Source organism: Delphinapterus leucas, chromosome 12, assembly GCF_059928025.1.
Source record: "Delphinapterus leucas isolate spDelLeu-1000000601 "Yukka" chromosome 12, BTC_Dleu_Yukka2, whole genome shotgun sequence".
Classification (NCBI taxonomy): Eukaryota; Metazoa; Chordata; class Mammalia; order Artiodactyla; family Monodontidae; genus Delphinapterus; species Delphinapterus leucas.
The window spans coordinates 48634726-48656803 of record NC_143140.1 but is presented as its reverse complement, the minus strand read 5'-3'; the positions used below and the strand labels follow the sequence as shown (position 1 = coordinate 48656803).

The following is a 22078-nucleotide window of genomic DNA, read 5'->3' as shown; positions in this document are numbered from 1 at the left end:
AGCAATGTAACCAACAAGGGATTAATCTCCAAAATTTACAAAGAGCTCATGTGGCTTAATATCATAAAAACAAACAATCCAATCAAAAAATGGGCAGAAGACCTAAATAGACATTTCTCCAAAGAAGACAAACAGATGACCAAGAGGTGAATGAAAAGATGTTCAACATCACTAATTATAAGAAAAATGCAAATCAAAACTACAATGAGATACCATCTCACACTGGTTAGAATGGCCATCATCAAAAAATCTACAAACAAAAAATGCTGGAGAGGGTGTGGAGAAAAGAGAACTCTCCTATACTGTTGGTGGGAATGTAAATTGGTACAGCCACTATGGAGAACAGTATGGAGGTTCCTTGAAAAACTAAAAATAGAGCTACCATATGATTCTGCAATCCCACTCCTAGGCATATATCCAGAGAAAAACATGGTCTGAAAGGATACATGCACCCCAGTGTTCATTGCAGCACTGTTTACAATAGCCAAGACAAGGAAACAACCTAAACGTCCATCGACAGAGGAATGGATAAAGATGATGTGGTATATATATACAATGGAATATTACTCAGCCATTAAAAAGAATGAAATAATGCCATTTGCAGCAACATGGATGGACCTAGAGATCGTCATACTGAGTGAAGTAAGTCAGACAGAGGAAGACAAATATCATGTGATATCGCTTATATGAGGAATCTAGAAAACAATGATACAAATGAACTTATTTACAAAACAGAAACAGACTCACAGACTTAAAGAATGAACTTATGGTTACCAGGGAGGAAGGGGTGGGGGATGGGATAGTTAGGGAGCTTGGGATTGACATGTACACACTGCTATATTTAAAATGGATAACCATAAAGGAGGCAAGAATATACAGCGGAGAAAAGACAGCCTCTTCAATAAGTGGTGCTGGAAAAACTGGACAGGTACATGTAAAAGTATGAAATTAGAACACTCCCTAACACCATACACAAAAATAAAGTCAAAATGGATTAAAGACCTAAATGTAAGGCCAGACACTATCAAACTCTTAGAGGAAAACATAGGCAGAACACTCTGTGACATAAATCACAGCAAGATCCTTTTTGACCCACCTCCTAGAGAAATGGAAATAAAAACAAAAATAAACAAATGGGACCTAATGAAACTTCAAAGCTTTTGCACAGCAAAGGAAACCATAAACAAGACCAAATGAAAACCCTCAGAATGGGAGAAAATATTTGCAAATGAAGCAACTGACAAAGGATTAATTTCCAAAATTTACAAGCAGCTCATGCAGCTCAATATCAAAAAGACAAACAACCCAATCCAAAAATGGGCAGAAGACCTAAATAGACATTTCTCCAAAGAAGATATACAGATTGCCAACAAACACATGAAAGAATGCTCAACATCATTAATCATTAGAGAAATGCAAATCAAAACTACAATGAGATATCATCTCACACCAGTTAGAATGGCCATCATCAAAAAATCTAGAAACAATAAATGCTGGAGAGGGTGTGGAGAAAAGGGAACCCTCTTGCACTGTTGGTGGGAATGTAAATTGATACAGCCACTATGGAGAACAGTATGGAGGTTCCTTAAAAATCTAAAAATAGAACTACCATATGACCCAGCAATCCCACTACTGGGCATATACCCTGAGAAAACCATAATTCAAAAAGAGTCATGTTCATTGCAGCTCTATTTACAATAGCCAGGACATGGAAGCAACCTAAGTGTCCATCAACAGATGAATGGATAAAAAAGATGTGGCACATATACACAATGGAATATTACTCAGTCATAAAAAGAAACGAAATTGAGATTTTGTAGTGAGGTGGATGGACCAAGAGTCTGTCATACAGAGTGAAGTAAGTCAGAAAGAGAAAAACAAATACTGTATGCTAACACATACATATGGAATCTAAGGAAAAAAAGGTCATGAAGAACCTAGGGGCAAGACGGGAATAAAGACACAGACCTACTAGAGAATGGACTTGAGGATATGGGGAGGGGGAAGGGTAAGCTGTGACAAAGTGAGAGAGTGGCATGGACATATATACACTACCAAACGTAAAATAGATAGCTAGTGGGAAGCAGCCGCATGGCACAGGGAGATCAGCTCGGTGCTTTGTGACCACCTAGAGGGGTGGGATAGGGAGGGTAGGAGGGAGGGAGACGCAAGAGGGAAGAGATATGGGAACATATGTATATGTATAACTGATTCACTTTGTTATAAAGCAGAAACTAACACACCACTGTAAAGCAATTATACTCCAATAAAGATGTTAAAAAATAAAATAAAATAAAATAAAATGGATAACCAACAAGGACCTACTGTATAGCACAGGGAACTCTGCTCGATATTATGTAACAACCTAAATGAGAAAAGAATTTGGAAAAGAATAGATACATGTATATGTATAACTGAATCACTTTGCTGTATACCTAAAACTAACACAATATTGTTAATCAACTATACTCCAACATAAAGTAAAAAGTTAACAAAAAAATGACCATCTCAACAGATGCAAAAAAAGCTGCTGACAAAATTCAACACCCATTTATGATAAAAATTCTCCAGAAAGTGGGCACAGAGGGAGCCTACCTCAACATAATAAAGGCCAGATATGATAAACCTACAGCCAGCATCATACGCCATGGGGAAAAGCTGAAAGCATTTCCCCTAAGATCAGGAACAAGACAAGGATATCCACTGTCACCACTTTTATTTAACATAGTTTTGGAAGTCCTGACCACAGCAATCAGAGAAGAAAAAGAAATAAAAGTCATCTAAATCAGAAAGGAAGAAGTAAAACTGCACTGTGTGTAGATGACATGATACTATACATAGAAAATCCTAAAGATGCTACCAGAAAACTGCTAGAGCTCATCATTAAATTCAGTAAAGTTTCAGGATACAAAAATCAATATACAGAAAAACTGCTGTGTTTCTAGACACTAAAAACAAACAGAAAGTGAAATTAAGACAACAGTCCTTTTTATAATTTACAATTGCATCAAAAAGAATAAATAAATAAATAATCATTTTAACCAAGGAGGTAAAAGCCCTATACAGTGAAAACTGTAAGACACACACTGATAAAAGAAATTGAAAACACAAATAAATGGAAAGATATTCCATGCTCATGGATTGAAATAATTAATAGTTAGAATGTCCATACTACTCAAAGAAAGCTACAGATTCAATGCAGTCCTGATCAAAATTCCAATGGTATTTTTCACAGAAATAGAATAAACAATTTAAAAATTTGTATGGAAGCACAAAAACCCCAGGTAGCCAAAGCCATTTTGAGAAAGAAGAACAAAGCTGGAGGCATCATGCATCCTGGTTTCAAACTATATATAGAGCTACAGTAATCAAAACAGTATGGTGTTGGGTGGGGGAGATACATAGATCAATGAAACCTATAGAGAGCCCAGAAATAAACCCACACATATATGATCAATTAATTTACAACAGAGGAGTCAAGAGGATACAATGGGGAAAGGATAGTCTCTTCATTAAATGGTGTTGGGAAAACTGGATAGCTACCTGCAAAAGAATGAAACTGGACCACTATTTTACACACCATACACAAAAATTAACTCAAAATGGATTAAAGACTTGAATGTAAAACGTTAAACCACAAAAATCATAGAAGAAAACAGGCAGTACGCATCCTGACATCTGTCTTGGCTATGATTTTCTGGATTTGACACCAAAAGCAAAGGCAACAAAAGCAAAAATAAACAAATGGGACAATATCAAAAAGTTTCTGCACAGCAAAGGAAACCATCAACAAAACAAAATGGCAACCTACCAAATGGGAGAAAATATTTAATATCCAAAATATATAAAGAACTCACATAAATAAATAGGAAAATAAGGCAATCTGACCTAAAAACAGGCAGGGGATGGGAACAGACATTTTTCCAGAGAAGACATACAGATTGTCTACAGTTATTTGAAAAGGTGCTCAGCATCATTATTCATCAGGGAAATGCAAATCAAAATCAAAGAGAGATCACCTCACAGTGTTAGAATGGCTATTATCAAAAAGGTATGAAATAACAAGTATAAGCAAAGATGTAGAGAAAACGGAACACTTGTACACTGTTGATGGAATTGTAAATTGGTGCAGCCACTATGGTGAACAGTATGGAGTGTCTTCAAATAGAATACAACTATCATATGATCCAGCAATTTCACTTCTGGGTATTTTTCAAAGAAAATTAAATCACTTTCTTGAAAAGATATATGCATGTCTATGTTCACTGCAGCATTACATACAACAACCGAGACATGGAAACAACCTAAGTGTCTATCAACAGATGAATGGATAAAGAAAATGTGATATGTATGTACGTGTATGTGTGTGTGTGTGTGTGTATGTGTATATATGGTGGAATATCAATCATAAAAAAGAAAATCCTGCCATTTGCAACTACGTGAATGGACCTTACAATATTATGCTAAGTGAACTAACTCAGAGAAAGACAAGTATAATATCACTTTTAGGTGGAATCTAAAAAAAAAAGCTGAACTCATAGATACATAGAACAGATTGGTGATTGCCAGAGGTGGGGGATGAGGAGTAGGCAAAATGGGCGAAGGGGGTCAAAAGGTAAAAACTTCCAGTTATAAAATAAATAAGTCCTGGGGATATAAAATACAGCATGGTGACTGTAGTTAACAGTACTGTACTGAGCACAACAAAGGAAACCATAAACAAAATGAAAAGACAACTCACAGAATGGGAGAAAAGATTTGCAAACAAAGGGACCAACAAAGGATTAATCTCCAAAATATACAAACAGCTCACGCAGCTCTATGTCAAAAGAAAACAACCCAATCAAAAAATGGGCAGAAAATCTAAACAGACATTTCTCCAAAGACAACATACAGATGGCCAAAAAGCACATGAAAAGATGCTCAACATCACCAGTTATCAGAGAAATGCAAATTAAAACTACATTGAGGTATCACCTCACACCAGTCAGGACGGCCATCATAAAAAAATCTACAAACAGGGCTTCCCTGGTGGCGCAGTGGTTGAGAGTCCACCTGCCAATGCAGGGGACGCGGGTTCGTGCCCCGGTCCGGGAGGATCCCACATGCCGCGGAGCGGCTGGGCCCGTGAGCCATGGCCGCTGGGCCTGCGCATCCGGAGCCTGTGCTCCACAACAGGAGAGGCCACAACAGTGAAAGGCCCGCGTACCGCAAAAAAAAAAAAAAAAATCTACAAACAATAAGTGCTGGAGAGGATGTGGAGAAAAGGGAACCCTCCTATACTGCTGGTGGGAATGTAAATTGGTAAAACCACTATGAAGAACAGTATGCAGGTTCCTTAAAAACTAAAAACAGAACTACTGTATGACTGAGCAATCCCACTCCTGGGCACATATACAGAGAAAATTCCAATTCGAAGATACAAGCACCCCAATGCTCATAGCAGCACTGTTTACGATAGCCAAGACATGGAAGCAACCTAAATGTCCCTCAACAGAGGAATGGATGAAGAAGATGTGGTACATACATACAATGGACTATTGCTCAGCCATAAAAAAGAATGAAATAATGCCACTCTCAGGCCTAATCAAGTTCATGGAAGATGAAATGGGCACGTAACAATAAACCAAGCCCCTGCTTCTTCATGGAAAACACTGGGGACCCTTGGACATTGTGGTCAGTTATGCTTGAAATCCTATCATATCTGGCCCAATGCCAAGGCTTCTAGAGGATTTTATTTATGAGGAGCCAGAAAAGGCCAAGCTTTGCCCACAGTCCCTGGCATGAGGCAAAGGTACAAGAGGATCCCTGCACAGAGTGAAGTGCATAGTTGTAAACTAGGTCACTGAAAGCAGAGATCGTAGTAGTCAAATAAGGACACCAGGAATGTCACTTATAACTGCTCCCATAAGACAAGGGAGAATGAATGTGATCATTTAGTTTCTCTCAGCTTAAACATCCCACCTTAAAAAATATCCTTTCCCAAGACTCCAGTAAAGTATGAAGGGGGTGGGGAAGTTGCTGTATGCCTGAATCATGATCCAAGTTAGCAGTATTTAACCAAATTATCACCATAGTTGTTTTAAACAAGTTAAAAAATAGGCAGTCTTTCAGCTGCTAGGTGCTGTACAGAAGGGAAGCAAGGAGAGGCATCCCAGTTTCTGCCTGATGTGCAATTTTTAAAATCTCCTTTCCATTCTAAAACAGACATATCTGTAATCCTCTTAATTAGGGAAGTATCATTCCAATAAAATATTAACTAAAATATGCAGCTAGTAATAGCTTCTTTGGTGGACTTTTAACAATTAGGTCATAAACTTCTTAAGAGGAACTGAAGGACCAAAAATGCTAGATGTCATCAAAGATATCAGACGTCATTTCTAAAATATCTATGTGAAGTGAAAATAAAATACTATTCACATTTCAGGGACCAATACACTATATCACATACATTTTGGAGCACTCACAAGCCAAAATCTAGAAATATTCTTGACTAATTTCTGGAGAGATGCCAAACTCACTTTTAAACATCCATGAAATGAAATGAGACACAAATCTTATCTTAAAGTAGTATTAGTATTTACTTATATCAATATTTTACTCAAACAAGCTTTTACATTGTACAAAGCCACGTAAACAGTGAACAGGCTTGAATCCGGATGTAGTAAATCTACAAGATCATCACCCCTACTCCATTAACCCCCCCCAAATCAAAACTGACTGGCAAAAACCTTTCTAGAAGGCCAACCTCCAAAAGGTCCAGGTTTGGTTTTGTTTTGGGCAGAATTTCAAACAATATTGGTTACTCCCTTTAACTGACCAAGCACTAGCAGAGGTAACAGGAAATAGGAGAGTTCTTCTCCATTTTTCCTTCAGAGAAAGCACACAGAATTTCAAACATCCATAAAAGAAGCATGACGTAACCAAGCTGTAAATTAGCCTTTAAAAACCACTGTTAACTAGCAGAAGTTCCAGTTCTTTGCATTGATAAAAGCAGTGGTTCTCAACCTCTACTGCACATTACATTACTGGGGGTACTTTCAAAAACATCAATACTCAGGCTCCACTTCAGAGCAATTAAATTCTTATTTAAGTGAAAATGCTGGCATCAGTAGTTTTTAAACACTCCTAGGTGATTCTAACAGCAGTTAACGTTTAAAAACCACTGGAGCAAAGACTCATCACTAGACCAGGGGACAAGAATACATGCTGCAATCACGTTTTTCCCTCAGGCCATTTTTCCTCCTAGAGCTTATGGGTTCTGGAGGGTGTAGCAGCAAAATGTCACTTTGCCCTGCTTCTCTATGACTAAGCTCTTCTCATATCACAGTCAAGAGACACCCCCCCACGCCCCCCGGCCACTGAGATAAACCCAAGGTAACAGGGTCATCTAACTGGTTCTGATCTCAAAAACAATAAATTTCAAGCATCTTGAACATCTCCCATAAGCCTGACTCCCTAACAAAGCAATTCTATCCCTGGTTTTTGCTGCACTGATATCTGAAGACTTGTCATGACCTTTGTGAATAAGATAATCATGTGGGAGAGTTACTGCTTTTCCATTATGAACAGACTAACGCAAACTTGGAAACCTTGATAGGTATTGCTTTTTTCCTTTAAATACTTGTGTTTCTGTTTAGCAAGCCAGTCCTTCTCTTGCTCTCTTGCAGGTAAACTTTTCCTTTCCTAAATGCTTCTGTCTCTGAGTTTATTCAACAAGGGTAAAGGCCCAAAGAGAATGTGGACCCAGAACTGGGCATCTCCTCCTAAGGGCAAAAAGTTCTCTGCAATTAAGTGAAAGAGCTGAGGAATGAGAACCGGCTCAGTTAACCCACAGGTGTTCCGAGGTGTGACCCAAGATCCAATTCAACCATAAATGCCGCCTTTGGCTGCTCTGAACAAATGCCGGGGCTGGTGTCAGACTCTCCTTCCTCAGCAGGTTTTCACTACATTTAACCTCAACTGCACTGCACTGTGCTAAAGAATTTTCATAAAACTCTAAGTCAAGAATCACTCCAAAGATTACATGTAAAAATACTGGAAATGAACAGACGCAAACATGCACCAAGGAAACAAGAGCTTGGTTACTTTACTGACTTTTCTGGAACTAGGTAAAACCTATTTCAATAGGCTTTACTGACTCTTCAGCTAACAGAAAGACTGTCATGGCAAGTGTTAGTTGAAATAGTAAAGTATAAGCTTGATGAAGGCAAGACTCTCATCTGGCTTGTCCTCTGCTATATTCCCGGGGCTGATACTGAGCATGGTAAATGCTCAGTAGATTATCTGTTAAATGACTGAAATGTTTAGACTTGGAAATCTTTCTGGTTCACAGAGATTAGAGCTTTAATAATATCTCGTGACAACTGGAAATCCTCTTGTATCTCACTCAAGTACAAATGCTACCTTATTAAGAGAGAGCATTTTTCCTTGACTGAAATCAAACAGTTCACTACTAACCTTGCCTAATAAGCTCTTCAAAAAAGATCTGCCATTCAGTGTGACTTTGTTTTTCCAATTTTTGATTCAAAACATGAACAAGACCATCATACCCAGGGCCTAACAATTTGATTTCCATTCGAGCATCTGCTAGCAAATATCCATTAAGCCCAGCACCACCCCAGGTACAGAGCAGACAGGGAAACTTCCTTTTTGGTTGTCACAGCTCCTGACTGAGAGCAGCGGGGGGAGGAATGTCGAGATGGCCACTCTCTGGATGGGGGCGGCAGGCACTGATCCAAGGGGGGCCCATTAACAGGCTGATCAGCAACTCCTGAGGCCAGGCTCTGCCCAGTAAGGGCAATGGCAGCCACTCAAGTCATTCAGACAGGTTCCTTCTGGAATTTGGACTACAGATATACAGAGGATGGGCCAAAGGAAGGAGGAACAGGGAGAAGTTCCACAGAGAGGCAGAGCTGCTTTGAGAAACAAGCAGAGAGCAAGCAGCCTGGCCACAGCCCTGGACCCACCCCAGCCCATGGTTCCCTGACCACCACCATCTGGTTCCAAGGTGGTCAGAGGGGTATCTGTGTTTATAAACAAAGGAGAACATGACACAAGACCAGCCATTTAGGAGAAAACTGGGATCAAAACTCCAAAACACCTGCTAATGATACCTGGTACTCCAAGGACAGGAGAGGAAGTTCATTAATACTTAGTCTACAGTGCCTAGCATAAAGTAAGCTCTCAATCATTTGCTCAGTGACTGAACAAAGATTGGAAGCAGAGATAACAAAACTTTGAGGTAGATACCTGACATATGCGTTCATTTATTCAGTATGTGGGTGATACTAAGTTGATTATAATGGGCCAAAAGTCTGCCTAGAGTTTGAAGCAATACTAACGAAAGTGTTTCTCCTCTTCCTATGACTGGTCTCTTCTGGAAGAAGTGCATTAGGATAATATCTAAGCAGAATAATAAAAATAAAGCACCCCCCAAAATTAAAAAAAGAATCATCATACAATTCAACAATTTCACTTGTGGGAAAATACCTAAAAGAATTAAAAGCAGAGAGTCGAGGACCTACCGCATAGCACAGGGAACTGTACTCAAAATTTTGCAATAACCTATAAGGAAAAAGAATCTAAAAAAGAACATATATATATGTGTGTATATATATATATATATATATATATATATATGAAAAACTGTGCTGTGCACCTGAAACACAACATTTTAAATCAACTATGCTTCAATTAAAAAAAACTTTTTAGAAAAGCAGACACTCTAAAAGATATTTGTACATCAACGTTCATAGCAGCATTCATCACAACTGCCAAAAGGTGGAAGCAAAGCAAGTATCCATCAACCGATAAATGGATAAACAACATATGCATACAATGGAATATTATTTATTCTTACAAAGTTAATTCTGACACATGCTACAACACAAATGAACCCTGAAGACGTTATGCTAAGTAAAACAAGCTGGTCATGAAAGGACAAATACTGTTCGAATCCACTTATATGAGGTACTTACGAACAGTCAAACTTACAGAGACCGAAAAGAGAATGATGGCTGTCAGGGGCTGAAAGGAGGGCAGAACGGGGAGCTGTTGTGCAGTGGATTGAGAGTTTCAGTTCTGCAAGACGACAAATGTTCTGCAGGTAATGGCAGTGACTGCAGCACAATAATGAGAATGTACTTATGACACTGAACTTACAAAAGGTTAAAATGATACATTTTATGTTATGTGTACTTTATCACGACTAAAAAGAATTTTTTTTAAAAAAAGAAGGGACCTTATTAATCTCAACAAATGGTTCAGAAGCTAGAAAGCCCAACCTCTTAAGCTATTCATGTCATCTTACAACTTCAAAACATTTCTCCAGGCCATCCATTAACTAACATGACCAAATGCATCAAAGGTGAGCTGCAATAATTTAGAGGCCAGAAACTAAGGCATTCTGCAATTAAAAATATAAGTCAAGGGACTTCCCTGGTGGCGCAGGAGTTAAGAATCCGCCTGCCAATGCAGGGGACACGGGTTTGATCCCTGGTCCGGGAAGATCCCACATGCCGCGGAGCAGCTAAGCCCGTGCACCACAACTACTAAGCCTGCGCTTTAGAGCCTGCGAGCCACAACTACTGAGCCCGTGAGCCGCAATTACTGAAGCCCCTGTACCTAGAGCCCATGCTCTGCAACAAGAGAAGCTACTGCAATGAGAATTCCACACACTGCAACGAAGAGTGGCCCCCACTCACTGCAACTAGAGAAAGCCCGCGTGCAGCAATGAAGATCCAACGCAGCCAAAAATAGATAAATTTAAATGTATATATATATGTCAAAAGGAAGACATGAAACAATATGCAAGAATTAATAGCCACAGTGCAAGAACCTAAGGGATCCTCTCTAAAAGAATTCAAAGAGGGGCTTCCCTGGTGGCGCAGTGGTTGAGAGTCCGCCTGCTGATGCAGGGGACACGGGTTCATGCCCTGGTCCGGGAAGATCCAACATGCCGGGGAGTGGCTGGGCCCGTGAGCCATGGCCGCTGAGCCTGCGTGTCCAGAGCCTGTGCTCCGCAACGGGAGAGGCCACAACAGTGAGAGGCCCACGTACCGCAAAAAAAAAAAAAAAAAAAATTCAAAGAAATAAATAGGGCAGAAATAGAGGACAAGAAAAGACATAATTACGATAACCACAGAAAAATGTTGGAAAATAATTCTCTTTGACTGTAAAAATTCAGTGCTATACAATTTTAAATCATTAAATATGAAACTATTTAAACCTAAATAATAATCCAACTCAAGTTCAACCTAGCTCAAATGCCAACTGGCCAAAGTGCATTAAAGGAAAGAGCTTAAATACTCCTTCTGATAACCAAGGTCACCAGCCTTGGTTTGCTTCTTTTATACACAAGGAAAACCAAAACCTTCTCTTTTAGATCACCAGGTCTTTCTTAAATGCCACAATTTATACTACACCATTTGACAAGGTATCTATCACAACCTTTGTGACCCCAGATAGTAGTTAATTAATCTCTAGTACAACAGGAAATAAAGACTTCCTGGAAATATCTGTGTGATTACTTGTTTGATACCTTGCTTCTCCAACTGGACCTGTGCTATCCAATATGGCAGTCACCAACCCAAGTAGATACTGGACAGTATGGCATTAGAGGTAAGTTCCCTGAAGGCAGGAAACTTCTGACCTTTTCACCAGCGCACACTTAGCACCTCCCACAGAAAATGCCAAATAGGAGGCATTCAATAAACATGTGAAGTAAATATTCAACAGCTAATGTGGTAAATGGAGAGGACTGAAGAGAACTCAGAATAGTGTGTGTAAGAGGAGGGGGTTCATGGGGACTGCAGAATCCCAGAGATCTAGGGTCAGATTTAGAAAAGCTAAAACAGGAAGAGGAACCAAGATGGCGGAGTAGAAGGACGTGCTCTCGCTCCCTCTTGTGAGAACACCAGAATCACAACTAGCTGCTGGACAGTCATCGACAGGAAGACACTGGAACTCACCAAAAAAGATACCCCACATCCAAAGACAAAGGAGAAGCCACAATGAGATGGTAGGAGGGGCGCAGTCATAGTAAAACAAATCCTGTAACTGCTGGGTGGGTGGCTCACAGACTGGAGAACACTTATACCACAGAAGTCCACCCACTGGAGTGAAGGTCCTGAGCCCCACATCAGGCTTCCCAACCTGGGGATCCAGCAACAGGAGGAGGAATTCTTAGAGAATCAGACTTTGAAGCCTAGTGGGAATTGATTGCAGGACTTCGACAGGACTGGGGGAAACAGACACTCCACTCTTGGAGGGCACACACAAAGTAGTGTGCGCAATGAGACCCAGGGGAAGGAGCAGTGAACCCAGGCGAGACTGAACCAGACCTACCTGCTAGTGTTGGAGGGTCTCCTGCAGAGGCAGGAGGTGGCTCTGTTTCACCGTGGGGACAAGGACACTGGCAGCAGAAGTTCTGGGAAGTACTCCTTGGCATGAGCCCTCCCAGAGTCTGTCATTAGCCCCACCAAAGAGCCCAGGTAGTCTCCAGTGCTGGGTTGCCTCAGGCCAAACTACCAACAGGGAGGGAACCCAGCCCCACCCATCAACAGTCAAGTGGATTAAAGTTTTACTGAGCTCTGCCCACCAGAGCAACAGTCAGCTCTACCCACCACCAGTCCCTCCCATCAGGACACTTGCACAAGCCTCTTAGATAGCCTCATCCACCAGAGGGCAGAGAGCAGAAGCAAGAAGAACTACAATCCTGCAGCCTGTGGAACAAAAACCACATTCACAGAAAGATAGACAAGATGAAAAGGCAGAGGGCTGTGTACCAGATGAAGGAACAAGATAAAACCCCAGGAAAACAACTAAATGAAGTGGAAGAATTTGAATTCTTCCAAAAAAAGAATTCAGAATAATGATAGTGAAGATGATCCAGGACCTTGGAAAAAGAATGGAGGCAAAGATTGAGAAGATGCAAGAAACGTTTAACAAAGACCTAGAAGAATTAAAGAACAAACAGAGATGAAAAATACAGTAACTGAAATGAAAACTACACTAGAAGGAATCAATAGCAGAATAACTGAGGCAGAAGAACGGATAAGTGACCTGGAAGACGGAATGGTGGAATTCACTGCTGTGGAACAGAATAAAGAAAAAAGAATGAGAAGAAATGAAGACAGCCTAAGACCTCTGGGGCAACATTAAACACAACAACATTCGCATTATAGGGGTCCCAGAAGGAGAAGAGAGAGAGAAAGGACCAGAGGAAATATCTGAAGAGATTATAGTCGAAAACTTCCCTCACGTGGGAAAGGAAATAGCCACTCAAGTCCAGGAAGCGCAGCAAGTCCCATACAGGATAAACCCAAGGAGAAACACGCCGAGACACACAGTAATCAAATTGGCAAAAGTTAAAGACAATGAAAAATTATTGAAAGCAGCAAGGGAAAAATGACAAATAACATACAAGGGAACTCTCATAAGGTTAACAGCTGATTTCTCAGCAGAAACTCTACAAGCCAGAAGGGAGTGGCATGATATACTTAAAATGATGAAAGGGAAAAACAAGGGACAACCAAGATTACTCTACCCGGCAAGGATCTCATTCAGGATCTCATTCAGATTTGATGGAGAAATCAAAAGCTTTACAGACAAGCAAAAGCTAAGAGAATTCAGCACCACCAAACCAGCTCTACAACAAATGCTAAAGGAACTTCTCTAAGTGGGAAACACAAGAGAAGAAAAGGACCTACAAAAACAAACCCAAAACAATTAAGAAAATGGTCACAGGAACATACATATCGATAATTACCTTAAACGTCAATGGATTAAATGCTCCAACCAAAAGACACAGGCTTGCTGAATGGATACAAAAACAAGACCCATATATATGCTGTCTGCAAGAGATCCACTTCAGACCTAGGGACACATACAGACTGAACGTGAGGGGATGGAAAAAGATATTCCATACAAATGGAAATCAAAAGAAAGCTGGAGTAGCAATACTCATATCAGATAAAACAGACTTTAAAGAATGTTACAAGAGACAAGGAAGGACACTACATAATTATCAAGGGATCAATCGAAGAAGAAGATATAACAATTATAAATATATATGCACCCAACATAGGAGCACCTCAATACATAAGGCAACTGCTAACAGCTATAAAAGAGGAAATCGACAGTAACAGAATAATAGTGGGGGACTTTAACACCTACTTACACCAATGGACAGAGCATCCAAAATGAAAATAAATAAGTAAACAGAAGCTTTAAATGACACAATAGACCAGATAGATTTAATTGATATTTATAGGACATTCCATCCAAAAACAGCAGGTTACACTTTCTTCTCAAGTGCGCACAGAACATTCTCCAGGATAGATCACATCTTGGGTCACAAATCAAGCCTCGGTAAATTTAAGAAAACTGAAATCATATCAAGCATCTTTTCTGACCACAACACTATGAGATTAGAAATGAATTACAGGGAAAAAAACATAAAAAACACAAACACACGGAGGCTAAACAATACGTTACTAAATAACCAAGATATCACTAAAAAAGTCAGAGGAAATCAAAAAATACCTACAGACAAATGACAATGAAAACATGACAATCCAAAACCTATGGGATGCAGCAAAAGCAGTTCTAAGAGGGAAGTTTATAGCTATACAAGCCTACCTCAAGAAACAAGAAACATCTGAAGTAAACAATCTAAACTTACACCTAAAGGAACTAGAGAAAGAAGAACAAACAAAACCCAGAGTTAGCAGAAGGAGAGAAATCACAAAGATCAGAGCAGAAATAAATGAAACAGAAACAAAGAAAACAATAGCAAAGATCAATAAAACTAAAACCTGGTTCTTTGAGAAGATAAACGAAATTGATAAACCATTAGCCAGACTCATCAAGAAAACGAGGGAGTGGACTCAAATCAATAAAATTAGAAATGAAAAAGAAGTTACAACAGACACCCCAGAAATACAAAGCATCCTAAGAGACTACTACAAGCAACTCTATGCCAATAAATTGGACAACCTGGAAGAAATGGACAAATTCTTAGAAAGGTATAACCTTCCAAGACTGAACCAGGAAGAAACAGAAAATATGAACAGACCAATCATAAGTACTGAAATTGAAACTGTGATTAAAAATCTTCCAACAAACAAAAGTCCAGGACCAGATGGCTTCACAGGTGAATTCTATCACACATTTAGAGAAGAGCTAACACCCATCCTTCTCAAACTCTTCCAAAAAATTGCAGAGGAAAGAACACTCCCAAACTCATTCTATAAGGCCACCATCATCCTGATACCAAAACCAGACAAAGATACTACAAAAAAAGAAAATTACAGACCAATATCACTGATGAATATAGATGCAAAATTCCTCAACAAAATACTAGCAAACAGAATTCAACAACACATTAAAAGGATCATACACCATGATCAAGTGGGATTTATCCCAGGGATGCAAGGATTCTTCAATATATGCAAATCAATCAATGTGATACACCATATTAAAAAATTGAAGAATAAAAACCATATGATCATCTCAATAGAGGCAGAAAAAGCTTTTGACAAAATTCAACACCCATTTATGATAAAAACTCTCCAGAAAGTGGGCATAGAGGGAACCTACCTCAACATAACAAAGGCCATATATATGACAAACCCACAGCAAACATCATTCGCAATGGTGAAAAACTGAAAGCATTTCTTCTAAGGTCAGGAACAAGACAAGGATGTCCACTCTCACCACTATCATTCAACATAGTCTTGGAAGTCCTAGCCACAGACAAGTCTTTTGTCATTTACAGAGAGTTCTGGGTGTACTCTGATGCTTTTGCAAAAATGTTCCTACAAAAGGGTTTCATCTTCAAGGAATTCATGGAAAAGACTCTGAGAAGTACAGGTTTCTGGTAACTGACTATACTGCTGAACTGAATGAATTAAGCATTTTCAGAACTCTAATGGAAAACTGATGAACTCAGAAAAGTGCTAACAGAAGATCAAGATGAAAAATAACTGATTACATGGGACTGAGTGAACTGATGAGGATGATTATAATTTTTGTGACTTTCTGTTTGAATAAAAAAAAAAATCCCACAAGGACTCAAGAGGCAAAAAATATACAAATCAATTTTCAATGCAAAGTAAAGCAGCTGTTACAGTGGAGGATTACTGGACTGAATGTCAATATTATGACATAGTATGAGTGTGTTTCATGTTTGCCAATTGCAATCATTTTTGCTTTTTTGTGGTCATCCATTTAAAAAAAAAAAAAGAAAAGCTAAAACAAATGAAATTCCCAAAAGTAGCAAAGAAATTGACACTCCCAAAAAGTGGACCTTGCTACCCAAAGTGTGGTCAATCCAAGGGCCAACAGCACCTAGGAGCTTCTTAGAAATGTAGAATCTCAGTCCTACCCCAGTCCAACTGAATTAGAATCTGTATTTTAACAAGCAATTCTAATGCACATTAAAGTATGAGAAGCACTAGTCTAGTTCTCTATCCTTCCACATTGAGCAAGTAACCCTCTCTCAGCAAATTTGAAAAAAACACTATATACAACTGCATGTAAATCTACAGTAATCTTCATAAAAATTTCAATTAAAAACAAAAAACAGGGCTTCCCTAGTGGCGCAGTGGTTGAGAGTCCGCCTGCCGATGCAGGGGACGCGGGTTTGTGCCTAAGTCCGGGAAGATCCCACATGCCGCGGAGCGGCTGGGCCCGTGAGCCATGGCCGGTGAGCTTGCGCGTCCGGAGCCTGTGCTCCGCAACAGGAGAGGCCACAACAGTGAGAGGCCCGTGTGCCACAAAAAAAAAAAAAAAATTCTGGGACTTCCCTGGTGGTCCAATGGGAAAGACTCTGCGCTCCCAATGAAGGCAGCCAGGTTCAATTCCTAGTCAGGGAACTAGATCCCACATGCATGCCGCAACTAAAGATCCTGCATGCTGCAACAAAGTTTCCACGTGCCACAACTAAAAGCCGGCGCAGCCAAAATAAATAAATAATTTTTTTTTTTTAAAAAAAGAACATTTCTAACAAACTTTGAATCATACGGGAAGCTTTTCTGTATCCCTTCCCTATCACCTCTACCTCCACAGCATCCCCATAGTATAAGAAAACATCAGACACACACAATATCTGTGGGTTCACATATACAAACACACACAAACATTTACAACACTATGAACAAAACAAGGGCACTTAAACACAAATACAGGGCATCCCAGAAGAATATATCTACTTCCACTAAGAATTTTAAGCTCTATTTTAGTAATAACTTTTTAAGCGGCAGGATTGAAAATGGTACATTGCTATGGTAAAACAAAAGTTCTGGCTATGAGAAAGCTATCCTGACTATTCAGTAAATCTACCTGAAACAAAATCATTTTACATGTAATCTGGGTCTCACACATTTTTTAGGAATGTGTTGCTACACTGTTTTTGTTTTTAATAAACTACAATTCTTCAAACTAAAAACCAGTCCACCAAATGTAGTATCAATATAATGTGGACACAAAATTCAAGTTGTTTCTGATACCTTATCTGGTAGAAAGAAACTTTTTTTTACCCCTTTACCCTTGACTTAGGAAATTAAGTTGATTAGAAATGTAAGAACTCTCCAGGTGTTTAGGGTTATGATTACTTATATTTGTCCCTTATATTTTTAGGTATTTCCATAATCTTCTATCATGACCTTTCTTTATACCTTCATTACTTGTATAATAAAAACTGATTTTTAAAAAAGATTTTCCTTTAAAAAATAATAGTAATTGAAAAATGCTCTCAAAGTGTTCTTGGACTTTACTATGAAAATACAATTAAACTGAAACTTACCTATTTCCCTCATATTATGCTGCATTTGAACGGGTTTTAAAAAGCACAGTGGTAAAGGACACAAAATAAAATCTCAAGAAAAAAAAGCCTAACTCCGAGTTAGGTTTATTGGCCTGGTCTATGGAGCACTTTCCATCCCCTCACTAGGACATTCAGTGGGCTGTATCTATAATCACTTTCAATGACTGCTGAAGGTCTTTCTTCCCCCCAGCTCAAACTTTCTAGCTCTCTTGAGTTTTGCAGGTACCTGAGTATAGCAGACACACTCCAGGGTGACCCCCAATAATCAGATACATCTCTATACTAGCTTCTCCCCTTGAGTTTGGGCAGATCTGCGACTTCCTTCTAGCCAACAGAATATGGCAAAGGTGACAGGATGTCACTCCTGTGATTACATTATATTATAAAAGACACCAGCTTAGCCGGCTCTGGTAAGAGATTCTCCCACCGGCTTTGAAGAAACAAGCTGCCATACTTTTGAGAGGATCTAAGAGAGGGCCACACAGCAAGGGTCTGTGGGAGGTTCTAACAATTGAGAATGGTGCCTGCTGACAGCCAGCAAAAAACGGAGACCTCAATCCACCACATCAAGGAACTGAATACTGTCAAAAACTACACGGCCCTGGAAGGGAAGCCCAAGCTCCACAAAGAAGCACAACTCTTCCAACAGCCTGACTGCAGCCCTGTGAAACCGTGAGCAGAGAACCCAGTGACACCGTGCCCAAACTCCTGACTCAAGGAAACTATGAGGTTAAAGAAACAAAAACTCTGCTGTTTTAAGCTGTTAAATTTGTGGTAATTTGTTACTCAGCAATAGAAAATTTCGGTATTGGTTATCTGTGTATCAGCAGACACTTACTTAACTAAGAACTTATTATTAGGATGAATGCTAATTCCTGAATTGTAATAAGTCTTATCCTTCCAATACGGAAATAGATTATTAAACTTTAACAATGCCTATAATCTCATCTGGCCATTCACATTTTGGTTTGTGGAATTCTAATGCATTTTTCATGGATTTCCAAATTTTCTGCCATGTTCTTATTACCTTCTTTCCCTGAGTTGCCTTTTTACCCTTTAAATGTACATGCTGCAGGCAGAATCCCTATTCTAGCAAGCCGCGCAGATGCCAAACAGTTGCTACTGCCTAAATTCCAACAACCTGAGAAAAGCAGTAAATGGAGCAGAGATAATCTCCAAGTTCTAGCTAAGAGAAAAATACAGTATAAAAAGAGCAAGAATAGGCTTTTCACTGCTAATTTCTTCACCAGCCCTCTCCAAAACTGTCAGATTGTTAATATGAACCAATAATGGACAGTGGTCAAGAAAGGTAGTTTTCCACTTAAAACAAAGGCAAATTTATAGAAATTAGATAAAAAGTAGACATACTGCAACCAAGTAGAAATTAGATATTTTTCAGCATAAAATGTGCTAAAAAGAAGTGAATAAAATCTGTTGTCAATGCCAGTCATTTATCAAAGGATAGCCCATTTGCCATACTCATGATCCCTGACTCTTAGGCTCCCAAGCCACTTTCTAATCATTACTTTGGTTTCCCAGGTATTTCAAACTCAGTAAAGAGGAAGCCCAGAGGGCTTCAAGCATTGTATCCAGAGTATTGTATCCACTTGGGGGATACAAGTATTCCAACCATTGGAAAAGACTGTGTCTCACTGTAAATTAAACTAGCAACCTAATTTACAGCGCGTACAACATGATTACCAACCAGACTCAATGAGGAGCAATTCCTGGAACAGCAAGGCTCATACCCACACTGTGTCACTGAGCTAGGCAAAGGACCTCAAGAGACCCTGTCCACAGCCCTACTACTAACATAGTAACCCTGAAACAGCTTTAAAAATCGAAACAAGGCATCTCCAAATCCTGTTTGAACATAATTAGAGAAAATAAGCATACAAAAATAACTTCTCTTTTTAAAATGTCTGTAAAAATAGTATAATCTCCATAATTGAATGAATTACTATAGTCACTGAAACTAAGACACTGATTGTAAAATGCAACACTACTTTATAGAAGTATATAGGAAAAAAACGTCAATTAAGTTTTGCCACAATGTTAAATGATCATTGATTTCAACACATATTCTGATTTCAGAGATGTTAAAAATGTGAAAAAAGGTGCATCTCAGAATTGATGAAATACAGTACTAAAAATGTATTCTTCAGACAATTATTCAAATAAAGTATTAAACACTGAGTCTCTTAAATTGACACTCTTCATAGTCAGTAGCACATTCTTAAAGCTATCAATTTTTTTCACTTCTCATTTGAAATGAAGAATGGGGTGACACATATTGATTTCTAGCAGGTATCTTGCACAAACTTTAAAAATTATGGATTCCCAGTTTGAAAGTCATCGCATTTTCATTAGAGAATCACAGATCGGGGATGAGATAAACGAGACCTATATAAGTTAAATGACTGAGTACAGGGCCAGAAGACTAGTGAGCAGCAGTGGAGGCCTGAAGCCAGGTCTGTGCCTATTCTGTGTTCTCTTCACAGAAATCAGAAATCATATGAGTAATTAGCATTTGCTGGTCCAACACTACAGATAGAGGGAAACAGTAAAAATCTCTGTCCATTTTCAAAGATGCTCTTTTATGAAATGATTCTCCTCAACTTCCCTGGCAGAATACTGACGACGGATAATTTGTTCAGCTAACCAATTCAACTACTAAACAGTTTCATTCTATCTGAATGGCACCCAACTTCTCAAAAACAAATGCCTTCTCTGCACACTCTTGAGACCAGAAAATATTCCCTAATCAGCCACATGCCACCAAACGCTAGCCTCACAACAGGATCCAGCTGTATGAGATCATTGGTTCTTTATGAAAGGCTCTGCGAATGACAAAACATTTCAAAACCTTTTAGCATTTGCTATACTTGGACCTAGAAATTTTGACCCCCAAAGCTTGTTGAAAATCTGTTATGCTTTGCTCTGACTGGCCTCTTTAGAACTGGTGATTCTTCAGGGAAGTCAGTAAATAATTCATCTTCTCTAGCCCTTAGTCCCTTTTGTCCTGGTTTCTTGCAAGGTGATTCACAGGGGACTTGCCCATATTAACTGGAGAGGACTCAAACATTAACGCATTTGAGTGGGATTGGTTGGAGACGTCAGCTGTGGGCTCCATCAAAATATATCTAGATGTCTCTATTACAGAATTCCTCATCGTATCATTCATTTCGATCACTTCAAAGTCCATTTCATTCCATTTTTCTGCATCTTCTTCTTCATTCTCTTCCTCATAGTCATTTAGCCCAGAGCTAGACAGCAAAGCTTTCTGGTCCTCGCTTTTACTGTGTTCTTTATGCTGACGACTGATAGGCAAGGTGGCTAATTTATACAGCACAGGAAATAAAACAGCAGTGGCTACTGATGACCCCAAACAGGTGTACAAAACTACAGGCAAATCAGGGTATTTTCCTTGAAGAATTCCAATTACTGCAGGAATAGCCATTTCTCCCAGGGCAGCACCGACTACAAAAAATGCTGCAGCTTTCCCATGGATGGTCGTGTACTGCTCAATCCAAGACACACCACTGGGAAATGTGGTTGCCATTGAGGCGCCATACACTGAAGTTGCTATCCAGAGACAAACTCGGCTCTTGTCGAAAAGCACCAGAAATAAAGATGAAGCCAGGCTGCCAATGTTGCTCAACACAATCATGGTTCCAGGTTGTAAACATGTAGCAAAAAAGATTGCCATACCCCTGCAGGCTGCAAAGGTCCCCCAGAAGATGGAGTTCAACCCAGCCGCTTCACTTTCTTTCATGCCAGCATGGGTGGTTGCAAAGGAGAAAACGTAAGAGCCATATGTTACCTCGGCTCCAACATAAAAAAAGAAGAACAGAAAAAGGAGACAAAGAAGGGCATTGTGATATTTAGCTCTTCGAAACCTCTGAGTAGATACTTTTGCTTTATCCTGCCTTGAGCTTTTCTTTATAAAAAGAGCGAAAAAAAAGAGAGAAACTACAAAAATATAAGTACCGATAACAGCGTAAGCCCACAGTAAATTCATATTGTCAGGTATTCGAAGTAGAGATTCTGAGTCAGCTTCAGATGACTGGTTGAGGGCAGAATGGTTAAAGTCAGCCTCTGTGTGGTTTTCAGCAGACACCATCCTGCCCAATGCCAATTTAGCCAGCAGGGGAGCCAAAAAGGCACCCAAGGCAAAACTGAAGTGTAAGGCCTGCATATGGGGGGCTCCTTTGTCCCCCCAAATAGCCAAGATTAGGACGTTACCAC

The 22078-nt window shown here is 39.4% G+C and overlaps 1 protein-coding gene across 1 annotated transcript in view; it reads right to left on the bottom strand.

Moving 5' to 3' along the window:
* SLC60A2 (solute carrier family 60 member 2) overlaps nucleotides 1-22078 on the bottom strand; it is a 59491-nt gene that overhangs the window by 32148 nt on the left and 5265 nt on the right. The window contains exon 4 of the mRNA XM_022554566.2: nucleotides 1-22078. This exon is cut by the window's left edge and continues 32148 nt beyond it. Within this exon, the coding sequence (XP_022410274.2) occupies nucleotides 20838-22078 (1241 nt within the window). The 3' untranslated portion in view covers nucleotides 1-20837.